This window comes from Lemur catta, chromosome 8, assembly GCF_020740605.2.
Source record: "Lemur catta isolate mLemCat1 chromosome 8, mLemCat1.pri, whole genome shotgun sequence".
Classification (NCBI taxonomy): Eukaryota; Metazoa; Chordata; class Mammalia; order Primates; family Lemuridae; genus Lemur; species Lemur catta.
This window is the reverse complement of record NC_059135.1, coordinates 56,023,558-56,036,021: the sequence shown is the minus strand read 5'-3', so window position 1 is coordinate 56,036,021 and position 12,464 is coordinate 56,023,558. Positions and strand designations below refer to the sequence as shown.

Sequence of the window (12,464 nt, the reverse complement as noted above, 5' to 3'; positions counted from 1 at the left end):
TGTAGTCCCAGCGACTTGGGAGACCGAGGCAGAAGGATTGCTTGACCCCAGGAGTTTGAGGTTGCTGTGAGTTATGCTAATGCCATGGCACTCTAGCCCAGGCAACAGAGTGAGACTCTGTCTGCAAAAAAAATAAATAAATAAACAAAATTGATAAACCACTAGCTACATACTAACCAGAAAGAGAAAGAAAACCCAAATAAACACAACCAGAAACGAAAAAAGAGCCATTAACAACTGATATCACAGAAATACAAAAGATCATCAGAGACCCTTTGGAACAACTATACGCTCACAGACTAGAAAACCTAGAGGAAATGGAAGAATTCCTGAAAGCATACAATCTCCCCAGATTGAACCAGGAAGAAACAGAACTCCTGAATAGACCAATAACAAGTAGCGACATTAAATCAGTAATAAAAAAAATCTCTCAACAACAAAAAGCTCAGGACTACGTGGACTCATAGCCAAATTCTACCAGATGTATGAGGAAGAATTGGTGCCAACTCTACTGAAACTGTTCCAAAAGATCGAGAAGGAGGGAATGCTCCTTAACTCATTCTATAAAGCCAGTTATCACCCTAATACCAAAGCCAGTAAAGGATGCAACAAAAAAAGAAAACTACAGTCCAATATGTCTGATGAACACAGATGCACAAATCCTCAACACATTTGCAAACCAAATCCTACAGCACATCAAAAGAAACATTCGCCATGATCACGTGGATATTATCCCAGGGATGCAATGATAGTTCAATATATACAAATCAATAAATGTTTACTGCATAAACAGAATTAAAAACAAAAACCATACGATCATCTCAATAGATGCAGAAAAAGCATTCAGTAAAATCCAGCATCCGTTCATGATAAAAACCCTCAAAAAACTTGGCATAGAAGGAATACATCTCAAATAATAAAAGCCATGTCTGACAAACCCATAGTCAACATCATACTAAATGCGGAAAAGTTGAAAGCATTCCCCCTAAGAATTGCAATAAGAGAAGGATGCCCACTTTCACTACTTCCATTCAACACTGTACTAGAAGTCCTAGCCAGAGCAAGCAGGCAAGAGAAAGAAATAAAGGGCCTCCACACTGGAAATGAGGAAATCAAATTATCTCTGTTTGCCAATGGTAACATCTTATACCTAGACAACCCTAAGAACGCCTCCAAAAAGACTCCTAGATTTGATAAATAAATTCAGCAAAGTCTCAGGTAATAAAATCAATGTTCAAAAATCAATAGCATCTCTACACACCAACAATGACCAAGCTGAGAACCAAATAAAGAACTCAGTCTCATTTACAATAGCTGCAAAAAAAATAAAATACCTAGGAATAAATTTAACCAAGGAGATGAAAGATTTTGCAAATAAGGTCAAATCTCAGACCCTTCACAGAGCTCAACAATATTGTATTATACTTTATGTATCTTATGTGTAATCCCCAGAGCAACTTTGCAAAGTAGCTATTACTATTCCTATTTTGTAGATGATAACAAACTTCCAAGAGGTTAAGTAAGTTAGCCTTACGTCACATAACTACGAGTAGCAAATCTGTATCTACATCCAAAGCCCGGGATTTTTATACCACATGGAAAGGCCCCTAAATAAATTTACCTTAAGTCCTGTATGGTTTCCAAGTTCTTATGTACAATATCAGCTATTTTTCCCATCAATGGACTAAAATACAAATGTTGATCTGCTAGGCAAGAGGAAAATACTGACAGCACGTTAACATCAAACCTATTAAAGGAAATACGTGAAAGAGGTCATTAGTATTTACTTTTACTTAAAACGTAAAATACATAGTTATAAAATAAAGGCAATCAAAAATACTAATATATTATTAATACAAATGTTTTCTAAAATGTTGATATTATAAAAGTAACAAATCATAACAGAATGTTTCTTTTTCTTTTTTTCTTCCTTTAATTTTTTTTTTTTTTTTTGAGACAGAGTCTCACTCTGTTGCCCTGGCTACAGTGCTGTGGTGTCAGCCCAGCTCACAGCAACCTCAAACTCCTAGACTCAAGGGATGCTCCTGCCTCAGCCTCCCAAGTGGCTGGAACTACAGGCGCAGACCACGATGCCCAGCTAAGTTTTTTCTATTTTTAGTAGAGACGGGGTCTCGCTCTTGCTCAGGCTGGTCCTGAACTCCTGAGCTCAAGTGATCCTCCCACCTCAGCCTCCCAGAGGGCTAGGATTACAGGCGTGAACCACTGTGCCCAATCCAAAATGTTGACTATTATAAAAGTAACAAATCATAACAGTTACAAAGTCAGATACTTCAGAAAGATTTATAAAGGGGGAAAAAAATCACTCAAAATTACTTGAATCATTTACTTATTAATTTTTTGAGGTGATAGAACAATTTTGACTCAATGTTGCATATTAACAAATATAATGCTGCTACTACAGTGGTGTAAAAAACTTCAGAATTTTTCTATAGGAAAAATGACCCAATTTCTTCAACAAGGAAATGGCAGAACAAAATAGAGGGAAGAAAAATTGTTCTACATTATAAAAGACTTTGAATTCAGTAGAAGACAAGCCTTAAGATGGTTCATAACAGCACAATATGTAATAGCAAAAAACTGAAAACAATCTCAATGTTCATCAAGAGTACAATGGATAAATTGCATATATCCATATAACAGAATACCAAACAGCAATAGAAAAGAAGAAACTACTGAATCATGGATGAAACCTTAAAATATATTGAGAGAACTAGATATAAGAGTACATACTATAGGATTCTATTTCTATAAAAACAAACTATTAGTAATTTTTGGTGTTACAGCTCAAGATCCCTTTGGAGTGAGAGGATGGACTAGAAAAAATATGAAGGGAACTAGTGATGTTTCTTGCTTTCAGTGCTGTTACATGGAAGTGATCAGTATGTGAAAATTCATCATGCTGTATACTTACGATTAGTGTAATTTTATACAATATTCTTCAATAAAATGTTTACTTAAAAAGAGAGAGAAACATAAGAGACACAGTAAGTGTGAACCTTGTCTGGATACTGATTTTTAAAAACTGCCTATAAAAAGGTCTTTACAGGACAACCGAGGAAATTTGAACACATTACCAGGTATTAGATAATACCAAGGAATTATTTTTAATTTTTTTTTTTCTTTTTTGAGACAGAGTCTCGCTATGTTGCCCAGGATGCACTTGAACTTCTGAGCTCAAGCAATCCTTCCACCTTAGCATCCTGAGTAGCCGAGACTACAGGACTGCACCACGAAGCCCAGCTGGCTATGTATTTTTTAAAAAGTCTTTCTCTCAGAGATATATACTGAGATATTTACAGATGAAATGATACCATTATTTAAAATATACTGAAGGGTGAGGAGGCAGTGGGAGGTGAAACAGATAAAACAAGACTGGCTGTATGTTGATAATTGTTGAAGCTGGATGATAGGTACATGGGAGTTTATTATATCAGTCTCTACTTTTGTAAATGTTTAAAATCTCCTATAATAAAGAATTTTTTAAAAAACTTGGATTTCAGGCCAGACATTGTGGCTTACGCCTGTAATCCTAGCATTCTAGGAGGCTGAGGCGGGAGGATTGCTCGAGGTCAGGAGTTCGAGACCACCCTGAGCAAGAGCGAGACAAAATTAGCTGGACAATTAAAAACATATACAAAAAGTTAGCCGGGCGTGGTGGCACACGCCTGTAGTCCCAGCTACTCGGGAGGTTGAGGCAGAAAGATTGCTTGAGCCCAGGAGTTTGAGGTTGCTGTGAGCTACTAAGCTGACGCCACGGCACTCTAGCCCAGGCAACAGAGTGAGACTGTGTCTCAAAAAAAAAACCTTGGATTTCAAATAAATGCTAATTATCCTTGCCATAAGCCATCATATAGTACTAATCCATAATAATCTATCCCATTTGAATCATTATAAACTATAGTTATAAAACATAAATTCATAGATATTTTGGTAAGATCATTGATTAATAGCTATTATAGTGATAAAAAATTAACCTCATAGACCATAAAGACTAAAAATTCAGAAATTAATGTTCATTCTATGACTATTAGAAATTCTTTATATGAAACATAAATTAGGGTTTAAACATTTCTATAACCTAGTATTATTTTTAAAAAGTATTGCTACAAGAAAAAAACCATATAGAACAAAGTCATTACTTTCTGAGTTATTTTTTTTTTTTTTTTTTTTTTTTTTTTTTTTTTTGAGACAGAGTCTCACTTTGTTGCCCGGGCTAGAGTGAGTGCCGTGGCATCAGCCTAGCTCACAGCAACCTCAGACTCCTGGGCTTAAGCGATCCTACTGCCTCAGCCTCCCGAGTAGCTGGGACTACAGGCATGAGCCACCATGCCCGGCTAATTTTTTTGTATATATATTTTTAGTTGGCCAGATAATTTCTTTCTATTTTTAGTAGAGACGGGGTCTCACTCTTGCTCAGGCTGGTCTCGAACTCCTGACCTCGAGCGATCCACCCGCCTCGGCCTCCCAGAGCTAGGATTACAGGCGTGAGCCACCGCGCCCGGCCTTTTCTGAGTTATTTTGAAATGAAGGAAAAGTTTAAAGAAATGTCTTACTGAGAAGTACAACTATACATTTGTAATTTAAGTATCTAATACAGTAAACAGTAAGATCCCAAAAAGTTGCATAATACACATGACATTTAATGTTGTTTTAAGAGAAATAAAATGTTATGACCTATTATCAACAATGACCAAATTCAATCCCAAAGATCAAGCAAATAACTCTTAGTGTCGGCAAAAGGAATGAGATTACTCTGCTTACCCTCAACAAAGGATAGCTACAGGTAGAGAATACAAGAATACAGTAGATGAGAAGACAGACAGATTTAGAGATTAACTGCAATCACAACTCAGATGAATGCATAATTTATAAACCCAGAGAACTGTTCTATTCCTTGCTTAATTTAATCCAGCCCATGTGTCTATAACTGTAAGAACTTATCATAGTTTAAGCTTTAAGAGCAACATACTAAAAAACCAAAAAATAAAAATATCAGAATGCTTGTTCTTCTCTGTCTACAAATAAATAGCCTGTTTGTTTCTTCTTTATCTTAATCAAGCCTTTCCTTTCTGGTCTGGGTTTCTATTTGGTTTAGAGGGAGAATTCCTCTGTAGTTTTGAAAAACCTTCTCTCTCTTATCTTGATTTTCCCTTTCCAACCTAACATTTGCCTTATTCCACTAATAATGGACCTAGGTCATCCAGAATTCCTAGGTTAAAAAATTCAAAGTTTTCAGAGATATATGAAGATTTATCAAAATGAGCTGTGATATTATCTCAGCTGTTTTATAAATAAAGAGCTTCTCATTTATACTTATAAACCTCTTTATATTCACAAGAAGAGTACCCTGAACAGATTTCCCATTTTTCTACATAATTATCAATTACAACAACATGCTGAAAATACAGCTGTGTATAGTATAGAAAATGATTAGGTCCATAGCAGTGAACCTGAAAGCTTTTTTCTTTAAAAAGCTTCTAAGTCACTTATAAGCTCTGGTCATTGCCTCTCCATAAAAACGGAGTGACAGACAAGTAGCTACAGATGCTCCTAAACAGTGTTACATGGCCTTCCTTTCTACTAAACTGGTGTCTTATTTTTTTCTTCTTCTATCATGGCTCCTGCACTTCTAGGTTTTTAGAGACAGCCAATCAATTGACAATCTTTTCTTTCTGAGGCAAAATTCTTCCAGAAAAGAAGATTCAAAAAGGCTACTCTATAAATAGCTGTGACTCTATCTTACTTACATTTTCATTAATTATATATGTGGAAAAGCACACTGTTCCCCACTCTTAAAGAGGGAATATTTGAAATACTTTCTTTTCTCTCTTTAAGAAAGAATACCCATTACACAGTAAAAAAAAATCCTTGAACTAAACTGAGTTTAAATATATTTTTTCAGTAATGCTTGATAGGCAGGCAGCAGCTCCTTGTTCTTTTCCTATTTCACTGCGCTAACCCTGATCTTAGAAGATGAACCCAGAGTACTTGCCTTTCCAGCCTTCTCCATGCTTCTGTAACTAGTGCTTCAACTAGTGGATCATGGGCCTCAACAGCAAACCTCAATAAAAACAAGAGAAAATAATTTTCCATACATGAACATATTTAAATCATTAAAAACACATGCAGGAAGAATTATAATGCAAAAGTGAACCTCAAGTTATTTTCCTCTTACATAGGCAGTACTTATTTCTGGCCCAGTCTCATTTTAGTATTCTGATTTCTTGGTACAACCGAATAGACATTTATACTTTATACCCTCTCACTCTTTTAACTGCTCCTTTCAAAATGCCTTTCACTGACCAATGAAAATATATAATAATATATTTTATGTTAAAATTAAATATAACATGCATTACTTTCTTCTGACTATAAAAATATTTTTATAAAAGAATGTAAAATATTAAAAAAAAGCTAATAGTCACCAATCACCTTGATCATTAAGATTAAGCATTCCCTTCATGAACCTCAGAGAAAAAACTTTGTAACCTAAGATCACCAAAAAAGATAAAAATCATCCTTTTTTTGTCTAACATCAATCCCCAATATAAGTCTTAAGCTCCTTTCCTATAAATGCTAATTCCCTAACAAAAATAACTTGCATCTCTAATTTGTGTAATGCTGACATCTACAACTGTTTATCCCTAGGTTAGATCATCATATGAGAAAACTGCTGTTTTTCCACCAATGAAATGAATAAACACACCAATTATGATTTTTGTGTGCTTTTTTTCCCCTTATACACTGGCTGAATCCTTTATTCAGGGAATCTAGTTCTCCTGAAGCCTGGATATCCTTGCAAACAATGTAAAATTTATTTTCTTATTGTTCAAGAAAACTTTTTGAGTTTTGAGTTCTTTGACATTGAGGAAGCCTTTTTTCATGTAACATCTATCAACAATCCATGTAATATAATTTGTGAAACACTGTTATCAAATACAAATGAGTCTACAAAATAATTTTTTTCCTTTTTATTTTTTTTAAAAGCTGTCATTGGGAAACAACCTATTGTACCAATAGGCCCTAAAAAACATACCTGCTATCAATTTAATTATGGGAACCAAGACCTTGCAAACAGGTTATCACAGACAAAATTTACTAATTGGTGACTATTATTAGGCATTAATCTGAAGTCTAATGTTTACTTAATATATCCTCATTACCTTTAGCCAACATTTTTTCTTTTTTTTTTTGAGACAGGGTCTGACTCTGTTACCCAGGCTGGAGGCCCAATCAAAACTCACTATAATCTTGAATTCCTGGGCTCAAGCAATCCTCTTGCCTCAGCCTCCACAGTAGCTGGGACTACCAGTGTGAGCCATGACACCTGGCCTAGCCAACTACATTTTTACAGAATTCCACAATAATCCAGTTTTTATATACCCAAAGTTAATCATTTCTACTTTCATGATTGATTATATTCTAATTTTTAAAACTGTAATACTACTAATAGGTATCAAAGAATATATTCCAAACATCTTTAAATTATTAAATTATCAGGAAAACTATTTACTGGGGAAGAAAACATACTATTTTTCATTTTAAAGAGATTTTCACAAAATTAAAATATAAACCATATAATCATTTCCATAAAATCTAAGAGTAAATTACTTACTGTTGTGTGATGTATAACACTTTCACTAGGGTATCATCATTCATTAATTTGAATTTATTTGCAGTTAAATTATAAAGAGTAAGAAATTGAGGATGATCTCTGACATATTCAACATTTTTTAATAAACTGGTCTTCTGCTGTTGAAGCTGCCAAAGTATATTAAATGCATATCCCACTTGTCTTTCTGAAAGTGTGGCTTTGTTTCTTTCAATAAGATCAAATATTTGCTCTTCATCTGTACACTGATTCATCTGGATAATTAATGGTTCATAACTGAAGGGTCGAAATTGAAATGCTCTCCAGGAGAATGGACAAATAGCTCTTAAACGAAGCATATCTGTAACCAATGAGTCTAGAAAAAAAGGTGTCTTTTTGAATTTATATCACAAATTTTCTTAGGTAAATAAAAACCATCTGCAACTAGTAGTCAAGTGCAATATGCTGGTATAAAAATAATTGTTTTTCCTTCATGTATTTTGCTTCCATTATGATGGCTCTAAACCATTCCAACATGCAGCTTCTGTAAAAGAATTGGTTTAACATGGTTAGGTTTATATCATTAACGTCAAATTAATTCCAAAGTTAAAATTAAAATAACAAGTTTTTTCTGCATTAACCAGAGACTTTTCTTAGTCTGAACTAGGTAGCAGGATTTGATCCAAAACTCAATGTCTAAAAAAAGGGACTTCTTTCTGCACTCATCTAAAAATGTTTATATTGTTTACATATTAAATTGACATTTATATAAAATCTTCAAATATGACCATAAAAGCAGAAGGAAAGAAAACATACAAACTCAGAACTTTTTGAATAAAGGAGTAAAATTGTTTGAAATACATAAATATATCACCTTTAAAGTTTCTAAAAAGAGTAGTTATTAATTCAGAGCCATAACTTAAAACTGTTTTTTTCAGAAGGATGGTCTCTACTATATTTGCTTTAACGATAATTTCTTGCTCCTTTCTTCTTATGCCCTAAAAGAACTCAAACAATTTAATCATTACTGGCCTTAGAAAGGATTTAAACAATAAACGAGACAAGCAAAGCACCAGTCAAGAAATATTAAGAAATCAGGTAATATTTCAAGGTATGTTGAAGCAATATATGAACCAAAGATAATTATGAAAAACAATAATTTGTTTAAAAATGTATTATAAATGCTTACATTTATACTTGAGAAGCAAAGGTTAAAAAAGCTGGAACTAAAATTATATCATCTATTAGTTCTGCAACATGTTACAATTGACAAAGAACTTTTAAAATACATTATCTCATTAAATTCTCTCAGCTAACCTTCCAGTTAGATATCATCACTTCCATTTTACTCCATTTTACAGATAAGACAACTAGGTTCAAAAAGGTTAAAAAAAACTGCTCTAGCACTACTGAAGCTGGGACTACAACCCAGTTCTTTCTACTTGAACAGCCCTAGCACATCAACAAACCAATACGTAGGAATTGTATCAGTAAAAGCATGCCTCAGACCCCTCTCTATAGCTTTGCCAAGCTGTCTGTTCACAAGCAAAAATGATGCAACTGTACTGGCTATTTTGTAGCAATCAATACAGCATCTTGACCCAAGGTGACCTGGGTCATATACCAACACAAAAAAGCCCTGTGCAAAGCAAGGTATCCTCAAGATACTATCCATCCCACAACTCAAAAGTGGAGGCCACTCAATGGTTAGAATACAAAGGTGTCGAGGCCCCAGCTGAGTGACCCTGGGGAAATTACGCAACTAAAGAAGGAGCCTTGGAACTGACTGTAAGCGAGGGACAGGTGAGTTGTAAACAGGTATAGCGCAGGGTAAACCGTGACACAGTTTGCAAGAGACAGGGATCCTCTCCGCCAGGCATATAATAAAGCCGAACAAATGAGTGAATGCGGTCACCAGACCCGGCTAGGAGTGGGCTCAAGCCAGCCCTAGTCCTCCACGCTTCAGAGAACCCAACACCCCGAAGGAGGCCTCCGTATCCCAACTGAATCCTGCGTCCGTGGCCCGAAGCCGCGCTGGGTGAGACAAGAACCGCCACCGCTAACCCGGCCCTAACTTGCCAGCAAGGTTTTCCCTCAACGCCTAGTAACTTTTCTGGAAGATCCCGGGGGAAGTCTGGTTACAAACGCTCAGAAGTCAGGGTTATTGGTCCCTAACAACAAATGTAACAGGCTCAGTTGTCTCGCTCACCCCTTTTATCCTAGGTTTTTTCAGCCTTTCCTTGAGAGACATCACCTTTCCCCACGTAGAGTCTGCCCCAACATCAGGGAAAAAATGCCGGGCGAGAGAAGCGTGCGCGGCGGCAGGCAAGCACTACATATCCCAAGAGGCGTTGCGGCGAGGTCGGCGGAATGGGCGTCCCTTACGCATTTGGGGGAATTCTGGGCTTTGCAGTTCCTCGTTGAGACAGACTAGCGCAGTATGTCTCAACCTGTTGAAGAAGACGTAAGTCCTTCAGGTCGGTGTTTCTCCACTATCTGAGGGTTTTTTCCCGGTCCTTACAGGACTGATGTTTTATAATATGAAAAAAAAAAAAAAAACCACTGAAGACCAAAAAAAAAAAAAAAAATTGAAGACCAAAAATAAATAAATATTTTTTTAATTTAGGAAAATGAAATTAAAAAGTGTAAACATGGAAATGACGCGATTTTTGTTTCTTATTATTTTCAACATATATGAAATAATTCTCTCAAGTAGCTATAAAAGTATTGAAACTCAGAGTCTCCACATATAGGAATAACATTAATTGGGTGTCGGGCAGATGTGGGGAGGGGATGGGTGTATACATTCATAATGAGCGCGATGCGCACCGTCTGGGGGATGGACACGCTTGAAGCTCTGACTGGGGGGAGGGGGCAAGGGCAATACACGTAACCTAAACTTTTGTACCCCCATAATATGCTGACATAAAAAAAAAAAAACTTTGACTCTCAATTTCTGCTCTTATGTTATGGACAGGTATCTTGTGGAGTTCAAGACCAGCCTGGGCAACAAAGCAAGACCCCATCTCTACACAAAAAAAAAAAAATAAGAAAAATTACCCAGGCATGGTGGTGCATACCTGTAGACCCAGCTACTGGGGAGGCTGAGGCAGGAGGATCACATGAGCCCAGGAGTTTGAGTCTGCAATGAGCTATGATCACATCAATGCAATCTATCCTGGGTGACAGAACAAGACCTTGTCTCAAAAATAAAAAAAAGAATTTGTGAACATATTTGTTTCCCAGGGGGGAGGGTCCCACTATGTTGCACAGGTTGGAGTGTAGTGGCTAATTACAGGCGTATTCTTAGGGCACTATAGCCTTGAACTCCTGACTTCAAGCATCCTCTCTTCTCAGCCTCCCAAGTAGCTGGGTACTACAAGTGTACACCACCATGCCTGGCTATGTGGACATATTTTAAAGCCATCACACTGTCCATTAGTTCTGCTTCATGAAGCAATACATTTCCCTTTTTACGTAAGATGGTTAACATTAGGTTTCTGTTATTTGTAAATGAGACCTCTAATACTGTCATCAAAAGACATCCATAATAAGAGTATAAATTGGAACAACCACTCTTTGTAAAAACTCTTTGGGATTACATACCAAAGCTGAATCTGCCTGTACCTTAAGATCTAGCAATTCCATTCCTAAATATATTTCCAACATATATGCAATATATGTGTTCTAATACACTAAGTACAAGAACGTTTATAGAAGCTTTATTCATAATAGCTAAAACCTGAAAACAAAAGGGTACATATCCATAATACCATTTATACAAGATTCAAAAATAGGCAAAACTAATATATACTGATGGAACTCCAAATAGAGGTTATCTTTGGTAGGGGTAGGGTGGTAAAATTAGTGGGAGGGGGGCATGAGAAAGGTTTCTAGCTTGCTGATAGTGCTTTTGCTCTATGCCTTAATCTAGTGGAGGTTACGCCTGCATCTTCACTTTGTAAAAATGTATTCAGCTATATTTGTGATTTATGGATGAATGTTAAACTTTAATTTAAAATCTTATCTTAAAGAAAGGCATGCAAATAAGAAAAGAGCTAACTAATGCCACACTTGAAAATCCCTGTTTTAATGACTGTAAAAATATTTTTTTTGTTTTTAAATCTGCTAATTTTTTTTTTTGAAACAGCATCTTGCTCTGTCACCTGGGCTAGAGTATAGTGGCACCATCATAGCTCACCGCAACCTCAAATTCCTGGGCTCAAGTGATCCTCCTGGCTCAGCCTCCCAAAGTAGCTAGGACTACAGACACTTTTTGTAGACATGGGGTCTCGCTATGTTGCCCAAGCTGGTCTCAAAATCCTGGCCTCCCAAAATGCTAGGATTACAAGCGTGAGCCACTGTGCCTGGTCTAAAAATATTTCAAAATGCTACAACATTACAGTGAATCTTGTGTCTACCCACAGTGTAGAATGGTAACACTAATTATGTAAATAATATCTTTTAAGGGGATTATATGGCCCAGACTGTTAATTTTCCATTATAATGCTTTTTTGTTTGCTTTCTAGGCATGTGCCAAGATTATCTCCCTTATTATTGGGTTTGGTCCTGTAATTTTGTCCTCACTGATGGAATTAGAGCCAAAGTGGCATATGCTACTTTCTGGTTTAGGCCTTAAGACATTGTCTCTTCTTTTCTCTTCCTGACAGCTGAAACTCAAAGAAACACACTCTAATCTTGCAATGATAACACCGTGAGGTACACTGGAATAACATGATGGGAGGAACTCAAATCCCTAAATAACTACATGGTGCAGAGCTGACCTCTCACCTGGCTTACTTACCTAAGATCTACTATGTAAGAGAGAAATAAACCCATTAAAATCACAGTG

At 36.2% G+C, this 12,464-nt stretch overlaps 1 protein-coding gene across 3 annotated transcripts in view; it reads right to left on the bottom strand.

Moving 5' to 3' along the window:
- Window positions 1-12,464, bottom strand: part of FASTKD1 (FAST kinase domains 1) — a 36,799-nt gene that overhangs the window by 22,552 nt on the left and 1,783 nt on the right. The window contains exons 1-4 of one of the 3 annotated variants that reach the window (XM_045558734.1): window positions 9,822-9,955; window positions 7,637-8,156; window positions 6,014-6,082; window positions 1,622-1,747 (exon numbers count right to left, since the gene is read on the bottom strand). In XM_045558734.1, coding sequence (XP_045414690.1) covers window positions 1,622-1,747; window positions 6,014-6,082; window positions 7,637-7,971 — 530 coding nt within the window. In that variant the 5' untranslated portion in view covers window positions 7,972-8,156; window positions 9,822-9,955. Of the gene's footprint in view, window positions 1-1,621; window positions 1,748-6,013; window positions 6,083-7,636; window positions 8,157-9,821; window positions 9,956-12,464 lie in introns of those variants that run through there. The other 2 variants (XM_045558735.1, XM_045558736.1) reach the window with 2 other exon arrangements.